Source organism: Fringilla coelebs, assembly GCF_963513975.1.
Source record: "Fringilla coelebs genome assembly, chromosome: 11".
NCBI classification, from domain to species: Eukaryota; Metazoa; Chordata; class Aves; order Passeriformes; family Fringillidae; genus Fringilla; species Fringilla coelebs.
The window spans coordinates 20,700,430-20,724,536 of record NC_140037.1 but is presented as its reverse complement, the minus strand read 5'-3'; the positions used below and the strand labels follow the sequence as shown (position 1 = coordinate 20,724,536).

The 24,107-nt window shown below is 41.3% G+C and overlaps 1 protein-coding gene across 6 annotated transcripts in view; it reads right to left on the bottom strand.

Moving 5' to 3' along the window:
* Positions 1–24,107, bottom strand: part of DACH2 (dachshund family transcription factor 2) — a 239,528-nt gene that overhangs the window by 37,553 nt on the left and 177,868 nt on the right. For all 6 annotated transcript variants that reach the window (XM_084213095.1, XM_084213097.1, XM_084213098.1 and 3 more), the window contains exons 4-7: positions 22,784–22,939; positions 19,259–19,431; positions 8,296–8,431; positions 5,794–5,874 (exon numbers count right to left, since the gene is read on the bottom strand). In XM_084213095.1, the coding sequence (XP_084069221.1) occupies positions 5,794–5,874; positions 8,296–8,431; positions 19,259–19,431; positions 22,784–22,939 (546 nt within the window). The remainder of the gene's footprint in view (positions 1–5,793; positions 5,875–8,295; positions 8,432–19,258; positions 19,432–22,783; positions 22,940–24,107) is intronic.

Genomic DNA, 24,107 nt, shown 5'->3' with positions numbered 1-24,107 from the left:
GCTGAGCCCCTGCTGGTGCATTCCCCGAGATCCCAAGGATTTCTGAATGACAAAAACATTCAGCAACCTCTCAGGACACATCCTACTGTCCACATCCTACTGCACATAATGAGGACTGAAGGCAAGCTTATTTAATAACTCACAGACATTAAGAATGTCACCAACTGCAGGTCTCAGGTTAATGACTTTGCACCAGAGCTAATACCAAGCAGAGAATCCAGCAGGTCAGATTTAAGACTGGTGCTAAGGAAAAGATTCCTGAGCCTAATCCAAAAGCATTCTTAGGTCACTGGGTGAAAATCAACAGTTCTTCTCCTCTTCTGATACTTCTCAAATTTGATATAGCTCAGATGAAGCTACATAAAACAATTCACACTATTGGAGGAGAAGTGGGAATGTCCCTGCAGAGATTGAAGAATAGCCTCCTGATCTCCCTCTTATTTGCCCATTTTATTGCACAGACTGACATGAATGAATACCTTACTAAAAATTTCTTTCAAAACCTTTTCAGTAAAGAAAATTTCATTATTTCATCATGTTTATACAGATTCATAATTTGTAGTGTTTAGACGGTGGTACATTAAACTCACTGAAATCTAATAAATTAAACATATTAATAAATTATATATCAATGCAGGAAACTGCCTTAGCCCATCTGGCAAGCTAACTCTGAAGTAGGTATTTTACTCATCAGAAAAAGAGCATTCCTAAAAATAATTCTGCAAATAAAGCTCTAATATAAACTTAATGTAAAAGGTGTGACCTTGGAGTACTGCACTACCATCTCTTGCATAATTGCCTTTATATTTATAAATCTTTCAGCAATGGTTAAGCCCACATTCATAACATCATGAGTACAGACACTTCAAAAATTAAAGCTTTACCTTTATTAATTATTTACATTTTGTGAATCTAAGTGTTAATAGAGTTTGCCTTGGTTTTACAGGTTTGGGTTTTTTTGGATTGACTGACTGACAGACAATCACATCTACTATTAGGCCACCTTTTTAACAGCTGTCAGTTCATTTGTAGGTTAAATTTAACGACAAAAAAACACTTGTGGAAAATGCCTCTACCCAGAACAGAGCACTGTGCTTCTTATCTTTCAGTATTCTCTGAGGATAGAAAATGTAAAAATATCTCTGACTTATCCAGAGGACACTTGCACTGCGCATGTCACTCAAGGCTTTGGGAAAAAGAAACCTTTAAATTCATGTACTACTGCACCCACTGCTGAAGTGTGCCACAGACCCTGTGGTTGTGATACACACACTTAGACACCAGAATGAACACGGTTTCACTCCTGATTTGGGCACTTCTTCATGTATTCATGAACACATTTGTGAAGAAAACAGCTTTTTTTCTCATTCTATCTTTAAGTTGCCAGTATTGACATGTCAAACAAGCAGCACAGAGACCATGGGAGGTGCTGGCACTTCCTGCACAGCCACTGTATGGTTCAGCTTCGTGCTCCTTGTTCTCCTTCTCCTTCCTTCCCTTTTCCATCTGGATGCTTTCAGATTAATTGCTGGGAAAGTCCCCTCTCTGGAGCGCAGCCCCCAGCAGCCTGTTGCTGTTTCAGGTGTTCTGCACCTGCTTGTTCTCCTCCCCTCACATCCTGAGTAGCCCAGTCCTTTGGCAGTGATTAATTTAAACAGCATAAACCCTCTTTTCTGCTAATGAAATCCAATAAATAAATATGGTTATTCTTTCATTACCGTGGTCTCTGGCCATCTGAAAATATTTCACTCAGCGGACAGAAATGATGCAAAATTCCCCTTTCCTTGAAGCAATAAACGAAAAGGTGTTCTTTAATAAACTGGGAAGGGAGAGCTGCCAGATGCAGAGTTTGGACACTACCATAGGCTGGGCCATGGACACAGCCCCAGAGCCTGGATTTGGGCTCTGGAGATGCAGGTTGGGCTGGAGGAGGGAGCACTGCCCCCAAGCAGCTCTGGGAGTGCAGGCCAAGCCCCCTTTTCTGCAAAAAATTTATTTATTTGACCTCACAGACTGCACAAACAGTGGGTAAGGCTGACACTATGGTCACTAATGGAATTTTCCTACAATATCTTCCTCTGGTTTGCACCCCAAACCCCATGTGAACATGCTATCCATGTCTGGATAACAACCAGACACATGAGCTGTGAGGAAAACCTTCCAAAAGACCAAGCTTTGGTCGAACCGTTCCCACTGAAGACATCCTGTACATCCTCACTGATTTCACTGTGGCAAGAGCTGGGCCAGTGTCTTTTATTGCTCCAGCCTGTGTGAGGAGTTTGAAATATTTCTTGTCATGCAGTCAAACAGAATAATTGTACCAGCATCTAAATCTGGCTGGAAGGCACAGCCAAATTCTTTTCTGGCTCATTTCACCTTCCTAATGCCAGAATTCATATGGAGCTTTCTGTAAAGCCTATACAGGGCTGTGTCAAACACAATCCTACCCCACACAATAGAGATTTTTTCCAGGATATGTACTGAAGCAGATGAATTTAAAGTGTAGTTTCTGTGAGTAATTGTGCAGGTAAAATGTGGGCTGTGTAACTGCCGTGGGGTTTTGTAACTGTTTGCTTGCACAAGTGATTTCAAAATAAAGTGCAGATTACTCTTGATATAATTTTCACTCAGAAATAGATGCACAGGCAAAATGCTGGTGTAACATGCCAGAAAAAGACATTTGACAAAAATATAGTACTGTATGTAATCCATGCAGTAAAAACAATTTTAGATACACATAAAAAGACCCAGACCCCAAACCATGCAGACTACCAAAGATGTTTGACTTTGTTGCCCTCTAATGTTAAATCTGACCATATTTCCTCTAAAAGGATGATGAAAAGAAGCAGAGTAATTGAGATTTAATGGCGTCTCTCCTTCAAAAAGCTTACAGGTATGGCTGTAACTGGGCTCTAAACGCTCTGCAATGAGACAACCGCCAATTCTGGAAATTCTGCCCCACCAAAACATGCAAACAAATCACAGGAATTGCAACAACCTCACATTAACTGTCTTTTAAAGAAGCACTGTTGTGAAGCCGGGCTCCCCTCAGCCCTAATTACCTTGAAATTACTTTGAGAGATGAGAACAAAGTGGGCCCGTTTTTGTCTGTTGCTGAGATCACTTAAAATGGAACATGGAAAACAAAACCTGTGTATCCTGAGGGATATTTTGTCTATAAACATTACAATAACTTTAGTCATTTTTTAAATGCTAATATTTCAATAAATAGTACTCCTGATAAATTTGAGTTCCTTAATTTTTAATTGTTGCTATCTTAATCGTTGTAGAGAGCTTGGCTTTGTGAAGTTATGTCAAGGTGTATAACGCAAAAACACGTTCAATATATGCCTTCAATAATTTCTTTGTTGTTTGAAAACTTCCAACTTACAGCAAAGCTGGCATTTTATGGCCTGCAGAGCTATAAATCATTTTTAAAATCATGATGATATTACTCAAAACAGATGTGAAAACATATGTTTGCCACGGTTGTATAAACCGCTTACTTGTCATACTTAATAAATGTTGATACTTTTATTTTAACTACATTCCTTCTTAATAACTTTGAAAATCTTTTCCATGGTGAATATATTTTGCCTTGGTAAGAGCAATGGCAGGTTTGGAAAAACAAAGCTTGCTCTGTGTACAAATTACATGGATGTTTTCTGCAGGGCAAGGCAGCACAGATCCCACTCCTCACACTGTCCACACCTGACTCTAAACCACTCAACATAACTGAGCCCAAAATAATTGTACAGGAGAAAACAATAATAGTATTAGGAACAAAGAATCCACACAGGACTGGGACAAATCATTGAGGACTAACCCCAGTGCTTCCTACAGAAAGCGCAGTATAGGTCTGTTCCACTGATTAATGCACAATCAGCTTGGAATCCCGCATACAAAGGTTGGTGCCTTTACAATTTCTGTATTAGTCCCACTACAATGTTGTCAAAAGCTTCTGGTTCTGGAGCCATGGGGTGACTTGAAAAATCACATCTGTACATGACAACAAAAAATAAATTTCTCATTCTCATATTTTCTGAGAAAAACTTGACATCTGCAGACCAAGGAGAAAAGGAGAAACTTTTTTCTGTCTCTAAAATAATATTTTAAAATGTCTCATGATTTCAAAGCCTTTTTTTCTGATGCAGGTGGATCTCTGCTCACTAAATTAATTCCAAAAACATCCCCTAAGTGCATGCAGAACTAACACATGTATAAAGACGTATTTCCCAGTACTTAATCAATTAAAGAAATTATGCAAAAATGTAGACTAGGAAATGAATAAACCTACACAACTTTAATCTTAAGGAGAATTATGGCACACAAACTGTTAGCATCAGATCTTTGTGATTTCATCCATGTTAAAAGGAATGATCACAGGAGCCTGGGAATTGGGTTCACAGGTGGTGGAGGTTCAATTATTTTCGCTTTGGGGATTTCTGAATTATTTTTTCAGATTTTTAAACTGTACCTTCCTTCATCCATCCTGAGTGACAGAACTGCTACTACCAAGAAGTACATGATTTGCATCTTTGAACCCCACAGGATACTGAATTGTTTCACTGAAAAATTACTGAACATGTGGCAAGAAACCATGTACAGTTCAACAGAATTATAATCAACTACACTTTCAGGCTTAGATTAAATACTCACTATGCAATTACTACAGAAATGTAATTTTTAAATCTTAGGAGTGAAGGTATGGCTGGTAGCTTTCTGTAAATGTCAACAGGAGTCAAGAGGGAAGGATTTAAGCAGGATGATCCAGAAAGAAAATTACCTCAGAATGGCACAGAAGGGCTCTTTTGGGGTTCATGAGGAAAGTGCTTAAATGTCCAGAAAAAACAGTGAATAGAAAACAGCTTCTGTCTTCAAGGAGAGTTGAGTACAGAAATACAAAATATAAGGAGGAAGTTTCAGGCTCTTCCTACCCATGACTGGCTCACTCTAAGGAATAGAGCTGATTGTACAAAACCCTGACACTGCTCAAAGAATTTTATATAACTCTGGAACCACAGGTCATGGAGAGGCCCCAAATTCTCTTCTGAGTAGCCCATAAAATTGTCTATGCCTGCCTTTTAGCTTCCTCTGAAAATACATGAAAATCACCTCAACCAAAATATAAATCAGTTTGTGCTTTCATTTATGATGATAAATATGAATATTCCCAGTAGACTCACAAGTACATTTAGCTTATGTTGTCTCTTCCTTCTCTGTCTTTCCCTTCACATCTTTTTCACTCAAAAACCTCACTATCCCCTTCAACATCTCTTTGCAGTATTTTCCCAGTATAAATCCCGGAGTATTCATGTCCTACAGCACCCAAGAACCTCTGCAAGGAGATCTCAGCAGAGGAAGCACCTCCCTGCCTACAGGAGAATCCCCCCAGGCCAAACATCACCTCTTCCCTTGCTGCCCCTCACTGGCGAGACAATATAAAATTATATTGTTCACCCAGAGCATCAGAGCAGTCTGCACACACATCCCCTGAAGGCAAACAAACAATAGCACATGACTGGTCAAATATTTGCTTGGAACTTCATAAATAATTGAGCCAAAAGACCTGCAAAATATTACCCTCATGCTATATAAACAGAGAGAAGCCAAGTTCTCATTGCTTACACTTCCAAGTGAGTTCACTGGATACATTATTCATTGCAATTAAGCACTTAGTTCTCTTAAATTAGTAATATAATGTCATTGCATATGCAGAACATGAGAAAAAGGAATAAAACACATAATAAGTGCAATTAAATGCCCGAGATGGAAAACAGTCTGTGATTTTACCTTTCTCCTTTTGTATTTTTTTTAGGCTGGTCCCAGTTTCTTGGTCAATGAGTTCTCCTTCCCTGCTGTTGGTCAGCATGGCTAAAAAAAAAAAAAAAATCAGAGGCCACAGTTATATAACAATGTCAGTAAAAAATATTAAGAGAAAAGAAAATATTAAATTATATTTCCTCTTGGTTGATATTTTGGTATTTTAACTCTTAGAGCCAAGCAAGATACGCAGTAAAAGCTAATCTGTTCAAGTTTATTAGACAAGGATACCAAGATAGAACACAAATTACTACTGATATGAATGTGATTTCTTATGAAATGTTCAAGTTAATTAATTAGAGGGAAAAGTACGTCCCAAAAACCATTTTGGGGAAAAATACATTTAAAGAATTAAGTATTAGTAATTATCTATAAAGCAGTAAGCTTAATAAAATCCACAGATTGCCAGATCATAGCCCAAATTGACTGATGACAGCAAAACACCCCCCAACATTTCAGTGCTGAAGGGAATTCTTCACTTAACACCTGCAGTTTATGACTTCAGAATGCCTCTTTCTTTGTTCTTATTTGATTAAAACATTTCCTTCTCTGCAATCCACCAGTTACAGACTTCACAGTCATTCCAGGGAGGACACTTGCTACAAACTTCATCACGACGTTTTAGGGAGAACTTTTTTTTATAATTGCACAAGTAAAAATCCTCATATTTCTGTCAATGAAAAATATTTATCCATATTTTTACAACACTAGATCTCTACATACAGACATCAACAGTCTCTTTTCCCTGCTACTACAGAAGTTAAAAGTTTCTTGTCCTGTGTATTTCCAGTCTTATTTTACACAGGAAAAAGATGAGGGGAATCTACTCCACAGTCTCTGCCCTGTGTGTGCACAGATTTACGAGAGCATCCAGGTTCTATCCACTGTGCTGGGCAGTGCTGTGGTGCTGCTGCAAGGACCAGGGTCAGAACTGCAAAATCTCAGGGGTAGGTTGTGCAGAATTCCCTCCAGTGACTCACCCGGATTGCATGGCTTCTGTGGTTTAAATCTGGCTCAGCAATGCCTGCACGGGCTCCAGGCCATGAGGAGACAGCAGTGTTGACACACACTGACGTGAGAAGATGTTAATTGACTTGCCCTAGATCTCTCTTGGAAGCACCAAGAATAGGATCTAAACTTCCTCTAGACAGAATTAGCATTTTAATCGATAGTGCACAGGCTGTGAAAGCTATGGTGGAGGGACCAAAAAAGCCAGAAAGGCCTCAGCCTCCGAGTGATGAAGGAATGTGTGGGCAAAAGGAGGTTTTGGAACAAAAATGTCATCATATAATCTGTGACTTTCCTCACACACATGCAGAGAAAAAGATACCTTGCTCTTTTTCAACAGCAGGTGCCTTGAGCAGCACTTCCCTACCCAAGCACACTGAGGGAGATGATGGGACCAGAGAAGGGTGCAAGGCTGATCCCTCTGTGCAGGGGATAGTGGCACAGAAGGAACTCAAGAGGAGGGGCTGGGCTCTGCTGAGTGATGAACTTCTCGGATTTCACAGAATTACTAAATTGGGAGACCTTAAAGATCAGTGAGTCCATGACTACCTCAACTAAACCATGGCACTGAGTGCCACATCCAGCCTGTTTTTAAACACATCCAGGGCTGGTGACTCCACCACCTCCCCAGGCAGAGCATTCCAGAACTTTATCACCCTTTCTGTAAAAAACTTCTTCCTAATATCCAACCTGTATTTCCCTTGATACAGCTTGAGGCCGAGGAGGGAATTCTGCACAACTAAGAAACCACAGGGAGGAACTTCCCGCGTTATTCTGTGGCAAGCAAGTGCTTCCCCACACGTTAACAGCACACAAAGGCTGTGAGGGGAGCGAGGGGCTGTGAGGGGCTGTGAGGGGATGAGGGGAGCGAGGGGCTGTGAGGGGCTGTGAGAGGAGTGAGGGGAGCGAGGGGCTGTGAGGGAAGTGAGGGGCTGTGAGGGGAGCGAGGGGCTGTGAGGGGAGCAAGGGGAGCAAGGGGCTGTGAGGGGAGCGGGGGTCTGTGAGGGGCTGTGAGGGGAGCGAGGGGCTGTGAGGGGCTGTGAGAGGAGTGAGGAGCTGGAGGGGAGCGAGGGGCTGTGAGGGGAGCGAGGGGCTGTGAGGGGCTGTGAGGGGAGTGAGGGGCTGTGAGGGGCTGTGAGGGGAGTGAGGGGAGCGAGGGGCTGTGAGGGGAGCGAGGGGCTGTGAGGGGAGTGAGGGGCTGTGAGGGGCTGTGAGAGGAGTGAGGGGCTGTGAGGGGAGCGAGGGGCTGGAGGGGAGCGAGGGGCTGGAGGGGAGCGAGGGGCTGTGAGGGGCTGGAGGGGAGCGAGGGGCTGTGAGGGGCTGTGAGGGGCTGTGAGGGGAGCGGGGGACTGTGAGGGAAGTGAGGGGCTGTGAGGGGCTGTGAGAGGAGTGAGGGGCTGTGAGAGGAGTGAGGGGCTGTGAGGGGAGCGAGGGGCTGGAGGGGAGCGAGGCGGCGGCACTGACCGATCCTGTCGGGGGTGGTGTCCAGCTGGGACGGGGAGCTGGACACGCTGCTACTGGGGTGCGAGGACGCGTGGCTGCCGGGCCGCTGGCTGTCCTCCAGGGACGGCGCCGGGGAAGGGCTGTCCTGGATCCTCTCCTGCAAACAGAAGCGAAGCAAAGCTGGGCCCTTTCATCCACGGGTTTCAACGAGGTTCAGGCTAAAACAGTGAGGTTGGCTTAAAAGTAATGGTAACAAATGGTGCTGCTGAGGTAAAGAGAGAACAGAACTCGCGTCTAAGAGCAGTGCAGTCATCTACAGCCAAAACCAACACTGGCTTCTACAAACAACGTGTCTGAGCTTAGCTGATCATTTGCCACCTTTTTCTTGTTGGCAACTTTTCATGTTCTAAGTTTTTCACACGTAGGAACATATAGAATATTCTTTCATGTTGCTTTCACAAAACTACTTTTAATCTACAGGTAGTGAGGTTGCCATATATGAGTCACATTTCAAATAAACAATACAGAGTTGGACTGAACTGTCACTAAATGCAGTCAAATTTGTAATTAGAATCTGTACTTGTGAATTCGTAACTAGAATCTGTACCTGAATAAATGACATCAGTATCTTCTCAAGACAGCACCTGAACAAATGATAAATGCTGCGGTCTGAGACAAACTTCCCTCTTGCATGAAAAGCACCAGTGGTTACCCAAAACAAGAGTCTGCTTGCAAAATGTCACGTTTATATTTGCACAAGAAACTTTGATATTAACCTTTAATTTAAATATATATAGTACTTGAGGTAAGAAGGGATAAAAAGGCTAAGAAATACTAAAAAAAATAAAAAAGGTAAAATTTAATTCTGCATTTCTGTGTATCTATGCCTGAAGATGCCATGGAATTTTCATCACTAAAAATCTTTAGGAACAGGTCAGACAAACAAGGCATAAGTAAAAATTCATCCTTAAGACAAGAGATTGTGAGACCACTTGAGATCCTTTCAACCCAGTGTTTCTACACACATACTTTTAATTAAAAATTTCAGTGCCCTTCATTCCTGCTGCCAGAATCAACAGAAAATGAGAATCTTTTGAAAGGGACAATCAGAGCCTGAGTTACTCCAGATATTTTTCTCCTAAAGTGCCTTCTATGTTTTAAAACCTCTATCCAAGTCCTTGAAGGGCTATTTTCAAGGGAGAGACACTAATGAGAAAAAATGGTTGAATTTACAGAACTCCAGAAACCTCTGGAGTTGCCTTCATCCCTGGCAATCAGCTGCTTCCTGTGCAAAGCCAGAACTGAAATCTAACGTCCTTTTTTTAAAAAAAAGATTATCTTGCCTCCACCTCACTAAAAATCCCAACTAGAGCTCATCTGGGAAAGTTGGCTCAAAGGAACTTTGCAATCTTTCCTCCTTTCTAAACTATTCTCAAGATGTTTAATTAGGAATATTTAATCTGGCTCCTTGGTAGCAATTTACTGTGTACTCTGGAAAATAAACTCAGAAGCATCTGAAGTTTTTATGCAGTTTTCTAAGTGGAAGCCTGAATCAATAATGTAGCTTTGGGAAGCACATGGTGGTTCCTAGAAGTTTTTCCATTTTAAATCCCTGATATAAAAGCTGCTGTTTGGATGTATCAGGGCAATTCATTAATTACACTGCCAGCTAGATCAACAAGAATATTCTGTTACCCATTAGAACCATCCCTGTAAGCCACACTCCTCTTTGTATTTACAGATACTTCTGAGAGTTATGCAAAGGGAACATGAGATTGGATTCTCCTCAGAGCATGGGATGGCATTTCCCTATTCCAACCACACCAGCTGAGAATGTGGCACCAGACCTGGTTTTAATAGGATTGTTATTGTACATTAAATAACAACCCAGCCCCAAAAGCATGTAACAGATGTGTATCTATTACATAGCTGTTAATCCTCAGTGGATCAGTTTCACTAATTATCTGTTATTTAATGAATGTACAGTAACTAATAGATCTGAAAGGGAGACTTTTAATGCTAATATTTAACAGATATGAGTCCATTATGTGGAGTCACAAGTTTTTATAAATTTGAAAACTGAATGGTTTTACACAAATTAGTTTTAAAATTCTGTGGGAGAAAAAAAAGATCCAATTCACTGAGCTTAAAGTCTCCGGTGTTTTCTTCCCTTTGGCCTCCAAAAGAGAGGGTTTGGAGGCTGCTGAGATGAACAGATGAGTAAAAGGGAGTTGGGACTTTGTGGATGTGCTGCTTACTGAGTTCCTCTTGAAAGGCACATTCTGACCCCAAAAAGTGCTGTCCTAAATAACAAATCATACACATGCAATCCTGAATGGATAAATCCTGTGTGTTTTTTACCTTTGTGCAAACAATAGTTTCCAAATAGGTTCCTGCTAACAGGTTACAACACTGACTGCAATTTCATTTGCATGGATTTCAGTTTTAACAGTCCTCTTTGGCACTATTTCCTCTCTTTTAACCACAAAGAGCACTCAATTTACAATTAAGATATCATTTTGAAATGATTAATTTTACAGAAGAGTGCATAGTTTAAGTAAATTTCATTGTCTACTGCAACCATGAAAATGAATAGCCAAGGAGAGGACATGCCAACTGTTCTGCAAAAAAACCCTATGAACAAATATGACTAGGAATTAACACTTAGATATCACACAAACAGCCATATATGTCATCTTAAATGAGAGTTATTTGAGTAATTCAAAAGCTGATGATTTGGAAAAGCAAAGTATTCCAGCTCCTTCTGGTAACTGAACTTCCCATTGTCTCTCACTATGAAATAATCCCTGCTTGCAGTAATTTGCTTTCAGACTCAGGGTCTTGGTTTGAAATCTTCAGGCAGATGTACAAGTGTCAAATAAAAATGTCCTTCTTAATCACACAGTGAGCTACTTTCTAAGAGAATTGGTTGATTATTTCATCTAATGTCTTACCAGCTACACCAATGTACAGGCACTGGGAATGCAGTTTTCCCTAAGCAAGAAAGGAGCTGAAATTCCCTCTTTAACATATATGCTCCAAATGAGGATGGAGTATTACCATGTGAGGCTGCACATGGATCAAGAAATTGTCCATTTCTAAATGTTTATGTGGAAATGTGCTGAATTTCCCCTCCTATAATGAATAATGCTATGAGCAGACTCTTTTGCTGGTAAACAGATCCATTTTTCAGTCCTGTAATCAGTATGCATCTATTTAGCTACTTAACAGCAATGTGCTCTGGTTCATTAGGTAGCTACTGTTGTGTCTCAGCCTAGTTAAAATTTCACAGCAAGTTAATCTATTTTATTACAAATGAGAACACAAGTGATAATGTCCTCACCATTTTCCAAACACAGGGTTAACAGTATTTGTAACAAATCAATGAGGGCATTTAAAAGGGAAAATTGCAAATCTAAAATCTTCACATTTTGTTTTACACATTGATGACTTCATTTGTTTTGTCATCTATGTATTTTATAACCTCGTTACTTTTCATATTTTTCCCCCCGCTGAAAATGGCTCAGTTCCCCGTGCACCCTGCAGGGCAGCCTGGTCACACACTAGGTAAACTTGAAGTAATAAAGAAACATTCCTAAGTAAAGTAGTATTTTTACCATTTATATTTATTCCTATTCATAAATTTGCAAGATTAATATTCCAGGTTATAATTGAATGAATTATACATAAGGGTTCTACAGATTGTGAGAATTTTATGAAAAATGAAAACATTTCTCAAGATCTCACCTATTTATCTACCTAGAGTACCTACTTTATCTCATCTTTTTTCCTTCCTTTAAAGAGTTGTAACATAAATTCTCAAAAAGGACTTTTCCAGTATTTAATCCTCTTGAAGGGCAATATATTTGTCTTACTAAAAATCAGTGTCCTTCTCTGCCTCGGGAAATGCAGCTACAAAGCTTGACATTGTTGATTTTAGTTGTGATTTAGCTTTAAGGCACTGAAGTCATGAACTCACCCAATTTCCAGACAGATGCTTGATTTCAGCTCAATATCCCTCTTTCCTCCCCTGTGAGGGAGTATTCCACACCAATAATAGCAAATACTACACATAGTTTTATTTGAAATATATATGAACAGCTTACCTATTTTTGACATAATCATCTTCACCTTAATTCCTTACCTCTGCTTTTTTTATTGTATTGATCTTCCTTTTATGTCAGAGAAATGATGTTGCTGGATTTTCCTTTTTATTTTTCTTTATTCTTAGTTGTAATGTAGTTGTAATTACTCTTCCAAATGTTAATCTATTAATGAGTTCCTAGAGGATTTAGTGGCATTTCACTGCTGACAAGCAGGTTTTGGAAGTTCGTCTGAGTCCTGGATGTTTTATTCACACATTTATCTTGATATTTCATATTTAATTGAGGTGCTGCTGCTCTACTCTACAGGGCTCTGCAGTGGCTGGAATTCACCCTATCTAATGAAACTGAAAGGAAGGTTAAATCGAGATTCTACTGGTTTTAGGCATAGATTAGAGTTTTCAAGAGTTGTAAGAAAGATTTCTGATGTTGGCTATGATGGAAAAACAAGAGGAACAAGAGGCAGAAAAAAAATCCCAGCACTAACTTGCACAGTGGGATGTTCATTGTGTCACACCTCACCCTCCCACTGGTTGCAAGATCTCTATTCATATTCTCAAAATGGAGTACACAGAAATGAAAAAAATTCTAGAAACCAGAGCCTGACTCCCTGGAGGGGTCTGTGAAGCCAGGATGGGCAGGCAGAGTCTCCAGCCCCACTTCCCTACTGAGCTACCTCTGCTTCCCCCTCCCTGGCTGAATCCCATCCTCAGCAAGCGAGAAGAACAAGAAAAGTTAACACAATTCATCCAGTCAGCAAAGAACTGAATTGCTAACACTCCCTTTTTTTAGTCAGTAATCAGATGTATTTCTTTCCAATTGACCTTACTTGATACTAACACTGTTTGAATCCTAATAACCAGCAGATTTTAAATATGCTCTCAAGTTTACAGTCCTTAACTGATGGACTACTCAATTTAGGTTTTTCCAAGGAAAAGAATATCCCTGCCACAGGAAGCAGGAGCTGTGCTACACCTGAACTGATGCCAACAAGAACTAGGATGGCAACAGCCATTTCTGGGCTAGAGAAGAGCAGTTTTGTTTGGAGTGTGAGTGATTCCACCCTGGAAATGAGCACACACAAAGACTGGGGGTGACTAGTTGGTCTTCTGAGCTACTTATAGTACCTGTGATTGCTGTAGGTACTGGAGATGAACAAGGTAAACAGCTGGTCTAAAAACCAAGATAGGATCTGTGTGTCTGAAAGCCAGCTGGATCCCATTCATCTTTTGCAGTGTATAGAGAAGTCTTTTGCCTAAAATATGTACTTTGCCATTTAAAATGCACTTTTTTTTCCACTGTGTACATATAGTGTTTCAGTTGCAGTCAACTGGCAATTATTTTTTCACAGAATTTAAGAAATCATAAAAACTCCTACATTTACTGATTTTAATACCAGATGTTCACTCACTAATTCCATTACCTTGTGACTACTTCCTATCAATCCATTAATTGCCAGCTGCTCAGCCAAACAGAGAAGTGCAGCTAATCAGATGGTGTTGGGAAACAGCCAAACAGGAGCTGCCTTCTTCCTCGTTTCTTAAATTAGCAGTCACTGGGACAGCCATGGAAACCTTCACTCCTGGATTAAGATCTTGATGTTTTACTTTCAATCTGAGAGCACAACAGTGCCTGAAACTGGAAAGGATCTCACAATGGAAATTTGGTACTTGTACCCCTCTCCTGAATTGTTTCAACCAGTGCTGCCATGAAAGGGAGGAAAGGCACTCCCAGGACTAATGATGAAAATGCTCTACCTCATCTACATTAGAGCCGTATCAGTTATTAAGGACAAATGCAAATGACTAAGCTAATACTAAAAAGATCTGAGCCAGAACTAAGAGCTTAGATGTGCTTGGCCTAACAATTTTCCTTTGCAAGCTCTGCAAAAAGAGATGTTTCTGATTGGATTTTTTTTCCACTTGGAAGTTTAAAATAAGTTCTCAATGCTTAAAACATCTCAATAAGGGTGGTAAGGAGCCAGGTGTTCTTGGCACTGCAGGGAGAGGGACAGCCTCCCTCCAAAGGAGGAGACGAGAAAGGTATTTAATGCAATTGGAAAGGATCTGAACATCTCCCAGAAGAGTAATTTCTCTGAATCAGTGAATGAAGAGGTACAAACCTGCACACTCACTCCTCCTTCACCTCAAATACAGCCACAAAAATTAACCTTCTAAGAAGCAAACAAACTCCTCTGTCTCCCATGTGACTCCTCCAACATATCCTAGTCCCACCCAGCAATCAGCTGCCTGCTATAGAACAGGACAGAATAAATCTAACAACATGAAAAATCACATACATTGTAGAGAAGGTTGATTTTATAAATGTTGCAATATTCTGAAAACAATTCATAATGGATTGAATGCACAGAGAGATATGAAATTACTGATGTTAGAAATTCTGTAATGGGAAATGTTTCTATTGTGAGAAGAAGTGTTTCAGAGCATTCTGAGATGGCCACATTTTTCTGGCTGTCAGGTAAATATTATGAATGTGAGTTGTAGAGCACACAGAAAAATAGCACCTCTCAGCAATAATTACACAGCCCATCTGTACTCTCTTCAGGGAATTTAAAATCATGTCATATACACCCTTTACAAATGCTTTAAAATCCCACAAAATCGGGAGAAAAACAAAACTCAAAGAGAAGGAGACTCAGAAGTCTCTACTGCATGTCTAGATAAATCCCACTGTACAAATAATTCTTTGCTCCATTTATCAGATTAGTTTCTGAAGTGCATTGGGGTAAAATTTTCAAGGAATTACGAAATATGAAAATAAAAATGATGTATTTTTTTTAAGCATCTTAATTACTTTTTTTGGGTTTTTTTGTGTTTCCCATTTGCACTCAACAAAAGCACCATTTATTCCTAACTGGGACCTTGATGAGAGCACGAATGATCAGAGAAAAGCAGGAATACAGCAAGCATGAGGGGATGACAACAGAAGAAAAATGGACAGCAGGAAACCAATTTTCAGAACTACTCCTACTCAGGAGAAGCACATCCCTCAGCACTCCAAAGAAGCTGTTTGCCAGAAGGAAAGGGAGGGAGCATGAGGAGGAAGAGGGTGAGACGTGAGCAAGAGGAAGAAGCAGGGTACAGAGTATGTCAGGTAAGTAAAAGGAAAAGCAGGGGCAATTTGGGAGAAAATAAGTCTCAGATCTCTGGCATGATGTTTTGCCTTATTACTCTCAGTACTCTTTACATATCTAACACAAAAGGACCAGCTTAAGGCCCTGGTTTGGGTTTGGTTACCAGAATTTCAAGCTCAGCCTGACCCATAATTTCGGTATTTCCCACCAGCCTGTTCCCAAGGACATCTGGAAAAGCGGCCTTTCAGTGAACAGTCCAAGATTATCTCAGTCACAGCTCCAGTCTTGGCTCTTGCCAGTCCTAACCCTAAACCTCTGCCCTCTCCCTTCTCTCTGGCTGGAATTGTAAACCAGTATGGTTTTAGTCATGTAAGGTCATATTTGTTACAGGTGCACTGTAAAATAAAAATCTTCACATTATGTAGCTACTGCTCTCTGGAGCTGAGTTTTTCAAAAACTTCAGTGAAAAATCCTCTCACTTTTCTGTAAAGGCTTCATCCCAACTTTCCTTCTGAAAATATTGCCACTGAGTAGATTTATCTGAGTTTCAGGAAGAAAATTATCATGTAAGAGTAAACTGTGACATTTATTCATAGAATCACAAACTGGTTTGGGATGGAAGGACCTTAAAGGTCACCTCATTCCAGCCCTGCCAGGTGCAGTGACACCTTCCATGAGACCAGGGTGCTTCCCCCAACCTGGCCTTGAACATCCACTGCTCTTTCTTGCCCAAACCATGATTCAAGTGTACTTAGCCAAATTCCACCCCAGACTGATCCTCATTTGGCATACAGGCCATTCCTGGATTGTAGAGCGAGTCGAGCTGAAGAACAGCAGTGAAAATGAAGAAGTAACAAGAAGTGGATGCAGGAGGGAGAAGAGAGAGGGTGGTGAACTCAGTGTCCCTGTCAAATTCTGCTTTAGCCATATGAGACCCTCAATAACAGAGGTTCTCCTGAGCCATCTGAGCCAAGTTTCAAACCCAACAAGGTTCTTCAGATGTGCAGCAAATCCCTGTAAGGCTGGATTAATCACAGGGGCACTGTGGACCTGCAGCCACAGTGCTGCTGGTGCTGCTGTAATCACATCACATCCTGTTAGAGGTGGCTAAGAAGGTTTTGTGAGCCTGGCCATTGTGCCTCCCTAATTTATGGTGTTCCTGTCCGGGACAAATCAAGTTTCATAGTTATGACATTTCTTTCTGGAGCACTAAATGTTAACTTTGCTGATCATGCATATCTTGGTAGAACAGCTTATTTCTAAATGGCAAACCTGATATAAAAAGCATAATGACTTCATTCAAAACCTTACAAAGCAGCTGATTCTCACACCTATAGAAAACATGCCAAGTGGTATTTTAGTCATCAGACTATGGAAACAGACACACACTCAATATGTTTGATTCATTTCTCCCATTTTAAGTAAAAACATGATGCCGGTGTTGCACTCTATTGAAAACTAGCTATGTTTTGTACTTATTAAATGCACTTAAATAATGTCCTATAATAAAAGTATTACTGACAGGAGGAACAGCAATGCTTTTTTTCACATGTTTCATTTTGTACAAGAACTTCATGTTAACTGATCATCATTCTGTGCTGGATGATTGTACATAAGGGAAGGAAGGACAAAAGGAGCCTCACACTGTAATAAAATTCATCTACACTTTCAGCACTGAGGACAAACTAGAGAAAGATGCAGCATCACTTGACAGGTGAGAGTAACACAGCAAAGGATGCCCACTCTGCCTCTGTCACACTGGCTACTGGTGCATTTTCCTCAGCAACATGAGAGGAAATAATTCCCACCAGAGTGCTGGCCAGACCTTGTGTTGCTGTGGAGATATTGCGTCTCCTCTGGTGCAGGTGTTGGGGAAAAAATTGCTGTAAATGAGTAACTCCTATCAGCAAGGGACTGCTAAATAACACTCTGAAACTCAGCTGCCTGCAAAACCTGCAGTTTAAATTACAAAGGACTGGCATTGTTTACAAATAAGATTTTAATCTTCATGTTGCCATACTGGTAACATTTAGAATACAATCAAAGCTTCTGCAAGTTTACTTGCTGCTACAAATATTGCACTGCTGTGTTTAAATTAGGGCTTTGTCAAGAGGTCTCTGAACTCTTAAAGGAAAGACTATGGTTTAAAATGAATGGAATTTCAACTAATTTCTAATAGTTTAATGACTTACAGTAAACTAATATACAGCTGGTATCAGAGAGAGATACTCTCTCCACCTAGCCAACAACTGTGCAAGTACACTGATGAAAAAGAAGTTTTCACACATCTTAATCCTAACTAGGGATCCTAATGGGAAATGTCACTCCTGAATTTTCCCAGCCTCCCTAGCATCCAAGGGAAAAAAAAAAGTCAACGAAAGCAAAGCATTCAGAACAATATTTCCCCTAATCTGGAAGTGGACTCTCAGTAAAAATGAGAAACAATCTGAGGTAATTTTGGAGATGCTTTGGGCCAGAAAGTAAATCAGAAAGAAAACAAACCTCTCCAGAACCTCAACAACAGAGGGATGTAGAATTTTATTGCAGTGATGTGAAAAGAGACATTTGCTGTCCCCCTTGATAGGACATTGCTATCAGAACCCAGGGCATGAACAACAAACACGTGCTTGGTCACTTCTTTCTTTCCCTGCTGATTTAGAAACAAAATTTCCTGAAGCACCAGCCTGTGACAAAAGTATAACACAAGCCTCACTAATGTATTCTCACAACTGGACTGTAGTGTTGGGAACAGTGACTTTCTCAATGATAAAATAATGACACACTAAAATTAAGATGTTTTACAATAAAGATATGAGAACAAATCAGTTCAGCTAATCAGTGAGAGTTGTAAGAACAATGCAACTCAGAAGTCAGATTCTAGAGTGACAGGGATACATGAGCATAAATGAACACAAATATTGAAGACATGTACTTTCCAGAACAGATAGCTCTATAGACTCATATATTTAAACCCAAAGAAAAATGGCTTAAACTAATGAACTTTCAAAGCTGACAACATTTTACTTTGTCAACAACAAACCCACACGTGCATGCAAATACACACACACGTCAGATTGGTAACACCTTTAATTTTTGCTCAGTAAAAAGTGGACACACTGTTTTAGAGAATCCCACCACACCAATCCTTCACATACACTGATCCTACACACTTCTATTTTGAAAATTTCTTGTGTTAATGCATTTTTGAGTGTGTGGCAGGACAGCAACTCTCCACACAGGCAAGAGCCTTTCTGAACAGCCTACTTGGCAGAGACTATGACAAACCTTTCAAAATACAAACACATTTTAACCAACCAGAAGGAAGTTCAGGTTTGGCTATCAGAGATTCTACCCACTGAAGTACTTGTGATAATTTACTCAGGTATCTACCTGCTCTGGATTTGCACTCCTGTTTTGTTCTTCAGCCTCACTGAGGTACTTGTGATAATTTTCTCTGCTATTTACCTGTTCTGGATTTGCAACACACTAGAATTCTTGTCATGCCCTACAGCATTTTCTCTTAAATTTGACTTTAAAAAGCATTTCAGGAGCGTTATGAAGCTTTCAGAGATCCTACTCAAGCCTGTAGTGAGTGTCAGAGTGCATTTTTAATTACACTGCAGACTCACTGACCAGAGCAGCTGAACCCCTTGGCTGCAGTGGCGGGTATTGCTCAGTGTTGGGAGCAGCCCAGGTGAGCTGGAGCACGGTGAGCTCAGCGCCCTGCCCTCCTCCTCCTCGCTGAGAGAACCACTGCAGGTCTCTGCACGCCACGAGGAATCCTTACCTTGATGACGGAGGCCCCGGCCCTGGAGAGCGGGCTGTGCATCTGCGCTGCCGCGGCCATGTTGGCGATGGTGTTGAGATGGTTCATCTGGTTCATGGCCATGGCCACCGAGGCCGGGGGGAGGCTGACGGGGAGCAGGGGGTGCGGCATCATCATGAAGGGCAGGTCTATCCCTGTGGAGAGCACAGACACGTCACTGGGACACCCTGAGGGGCCAGGACATCCACCATGTCACTGGGACAGCCTGAGGGGCCAGGACATCCACCATGTCACTGGGACACCCTGAGGGGCCACAACATCCCCCATGTCACTGGGACACCCTGAGGGGCCACGACATCCGCCATGCCACTGGGACAGCCTGAGGGGCCATGACATCCACCATGTCACTGGGACACCCTGAGGGGCCATGACATCCACCATGTCACTGGGACACCCTGAGGGGCCACGACATCCCCCATGTCACTGGGACACCCTGAGGGGCCTCGACATCCACCATGTCACTGGGACAGCCTGAGGGCCCACAACATCCCCCATGTCACTGGGACAGCCTGAGGGGCCACGACATCCGCCATGTCAATGGGACACCCTGAGGGGCCATGACATCCACCATGTCACTGGGACACCCTGAGGGGCCACAACATCTACCATGTCACTGGGACACCCTGAGGGGCCATGAAATCCACCATGTCACTGGGACACCCTGAGGGGCCACGACATCCACCATGTCACTGGGACAGCCTGAGGGGCCATGACATCCACCATGTGCCTGGGACAGCCTGAGGGGCCATGACATCCACCATGTCACTGGGACACCCTGAGGGCCCACATCCCACTGCAACATCCACCACTCAAACCCAAGAGCAGCAAATCTTATCAATTCTAGGGTTCCATAGGGGATAATTGTCTGTGTAGCCCAGGAAAGGCTGGTTTGTGCTGGGGAGAGGAACACACAGCTGGGGAGGGACAGAAAATGAATATAAAACTGCGCCAGTTTAGTGATCTCTTTAGTTAAGAGAAATGAAGGAAAAAAACCACAAAACATGCATATAATTTGCATGTTTTCCAACATATCGGATGAATATTTATTAATAACTTTATCTGATCATACACTCCTACCAAGACTTCTTCCTATTACCACTTCTCAGCAATGCCACACTAAATTCTTATACTCTATTTCTCGAATCCAGGAGGCTGTGGCTTGGACTACAGACACCACTGAACGATTGTACAGAAGGTCTGTGAACTGCAACATGTAATGAGAGGTTAAAATTGTTGCCAGAGGTTTTAATTTTCAAAATGTCACTTTAAATTGTCTTCTGCTATGGATATAAACCAATTTAAGAAGGTATGAAATTTATTTGGATCAACTTGCAGATCTTGACATTGCCAAAAAGGTGAAGTTACTGCTAGCAAGAATTGGATTCTCATACTTCATTAATATCCATTTCAGCATGTGTATTACTTCTTGCATTTAGTAATGACTGCACTGGAAAGAAAGAGCAAGACACCAGTTCACTGAAAAAAATTGTTCAGGTTGTTGTGCATTCAAGAGTTCTTTAGAAGGACCACTTGGAGATCGCTGATATTGGGCATCCAAAATTAATTTTTCAGGAAAAAAACCCAAAAATCAGGACCCACTCTGCCACACAAAAATGTCTTATCATTTTTCGAAATGACATATAGAAAAAAAATCCTCATTAAAAAGTTCAGGTGCAAGTATTAAATAACACAAACATACAGCTAGTCATTACCACAAACCATTGAGAATGTTTATTGCTAAAAAGTTTTTAACTTTTGGGTTTATCCTAACTATTTCAAAGGAGAAGGCCAGTCACCAGAAGGCCAGTTTTTGGTGTATGACAGAACTAACAACAAATGCCACTGACTGACATATCTTATGTTATTCCTACAGAATTTGACTCCAGTGATATAAAAGCACCACGGTGCCCACCAGGAAAGGCAGAATTGCAATATTCCCAGCTCCCACACTATTCCTGTTTAACATGAGCATATCATGATCAACAACTGTGATGTCTAATGACTCACTCTCTATTTTACATGATGATCCACGCCAATATTAATTATGATAGGCAATAAGCAATGCCCACATACATCTCCCCTCACTTCAAACCACTCTGACAATCCCCTCCAGTGCCTGCATCCACAAGCCTTTGTTCCCCTGCAGATCTCCCTTAACAGCCCAATAATCTTTCCTCATCCTCTATAGAGTTCCAAAACTCCCAGACACCATCTGGCCACATTGAGTTGTATGTCTACTTAAAGTCCAATTGACATGCAAACTAAATGCAAACTACAAACAGAATTTAACAGCACATCACCAGTTTTAAGACACAATCCGTCAAACATTTCAGAGGACTATGAGGAAAATATATCCTGCACTTGCAAATCATCGGGCATAATGTCTGACATCCAGTAAACCCTTTAACAGCCTAAAGACATTCACCTACTACAAAATCCACTGGAAAATATCCTTAAGAGCAAAGAACAGAAAGTGTCTGTGTGAAAAAGAAACCCAGGTATTGAATTATACAAGAATATAAACTGAAAGGACAAACAGAGAATTTGAGTCCTATGACCTGGTGATTTTTAACTACCGACATCCAAAATGCTCAGGTCCACACCTTCCCACAAAAAAAGCAGACTCATTTTGTAGCAGTTATTTCAATAGCTCTGATTTGCTCAGGTCTGGGGCCTAGCAGAGGAGAATGAAATGACTACTCCAAAAATTGTGTAAGGAGACAGAAATGTCACTCATCCACTAAAACTAACACCAGAAATTAACTTTGAGAACTTGGAGGATAAAGAGCTTAAAAAAGCTCATAAATAATGAGCTTTTCATTCTTTATCTATCATCAACTATAGGAATAACTTTACTCCTAAATAATTTTTAAAATATTAATCCCAAACCAAATCTTTCTTGGAATACTTTTTCCTTCCCTTCTTTCCCCCTTTGGGTGCACAGAAGTGGAACTGATGGCTTCCCACCTGCTCCCTTCCTAAGGGAAAGAGAAGAGATGGCTTTTCAGGGAGCTCCAAGTTCCAAATCCAACATGTGTCATTTTATTCCAGTAGTTTTGGATAGGTGGGTTCAGTGCATGACCTTCTAACTGGACATTTTGCATTTATTCCTTGCTCTCCTATTTTAATTAGTGGGTCAGCATTTCTGGAAGTGAGTTTTCCTACATAGCTAAAATTTTAAGCAACTTTATGATTATTTTTCCTTTCAATCCATGCCATGGAAATGACAATTAAAGATTAACAGTCCCAAACCCAGTGGTGAGTGACTGAGTATTCCAAGAGGGAATAGCCACTTGGATCTGGACTGATGGCAGAGGGTGGCTTGGACACGAGACACAACTGCAGCAGGCAGTGGAAGGCCTGACCCTCCTGTCACTGACGTGTCCCCCATCATTTCCCCCCTCCCTGAGGCTGGGAAGGAAGGCAAGCCCAGCTCCCAGCAGGGCTCCAGGCACTCCTTTTTCCCAGCAGGATCCCAGTACATACTGTTGGTGAGCAGGTGGTTCTGCTGGAGAGGGCTGAGCGGGTGTGCACTCCCAAGGCTGGACTGCCCTGACAGCGTGGGGTGCCCAATGCTGTGCTGGGATCCCGTCGTGATGGGAGACTGCAGCTTGTCTTTGTCCCAGGAGGATTCACTCCCACCTGCAAAACAGGGCACAACAAACCATGAGTGCCATGTACCTTTATTCAGAGGTATTCTGCTTGGTTAGCAATGAGCCAACACTCCTTACCACAGCTGAGCACCTGGCACAGGCACAGCACCTGGAACCTGCACCTGAACTTTTCAAGAATTAAACTAACAAATAAGTATCAGGCAAAAAAAAATATTTTTAGACACTTTCAGCGTCACCTACTTTCAAAATATTGGTTTGTGGAAACAGGAAAAGCTAAATGTCTGAGGACAAAATCATCAGTCATGATTAAGTGAATTATCAGAATGGCAATATCTGAGATGCCGAGTCACCATCTCCTGCTATCACACCACAGAGGCCACCAGTCCCTGCCAGACACTCATCTGAGTCCACCCCTGTGCTCATCAGGTCTCTGCACTGTCAATCCTGGAGGCACTTGGCCATTCCCTCCCTCCAGTGCCACCACATTCCAGCTGGAATTCAGCCCTGAAGAGTTTATAACTGTTTATCCTTGAGCTTGGTTATCTTGAGCTTCAGTAGCTCCCCCTCCACTGCTGGGCCTGACCCTGGGGATGCCCCATGTGAAACCCTTCACTTTGTGGGTTAAATGAGCTGGGCACAGGCTGTGCTGGGAAATCATCAATATTCAGCAATTTCAACTCAGGAGTCCAGATATCTATTATGCATAGTAATTACTGTCTACAACAAGCACAAAGTCTAGAAAACTGAGCACTTGGTGTCTCGAATCTCTGTCTGGTCTTCTGCAGCAATTTTACAGACTGCAGTTTTTAAGTATTACACACTTGAATAACAAATTCCTTTTAAACAGCAGATTAAGTAGACCATGTTACTGAATTCCAAAATACATCTGGTCCACAAAACAGCACGCTTTAAAAAAAGTTAGACTGAACATTTCTAAGTTACAAAGTATTTTAAGATCCCTCCCCTCTCAGGTACACCCCACACTGTCACTTAGATTACAGATTGTTAGAAAAACATGTAACTGCAGTATTGATTTAGTTTTGAATTTATGAACAAGGATCTCAATTAGAATAAGTAAATAGATTACTGGAGTGCAGCAGATCGAGGCAGCAAGCAAAAAAACCATTTTAATTGAATATGAAAGTAACAGAGAAATTCCATTCTTTATGACAACACTTGGCTAATAAACGTGATTA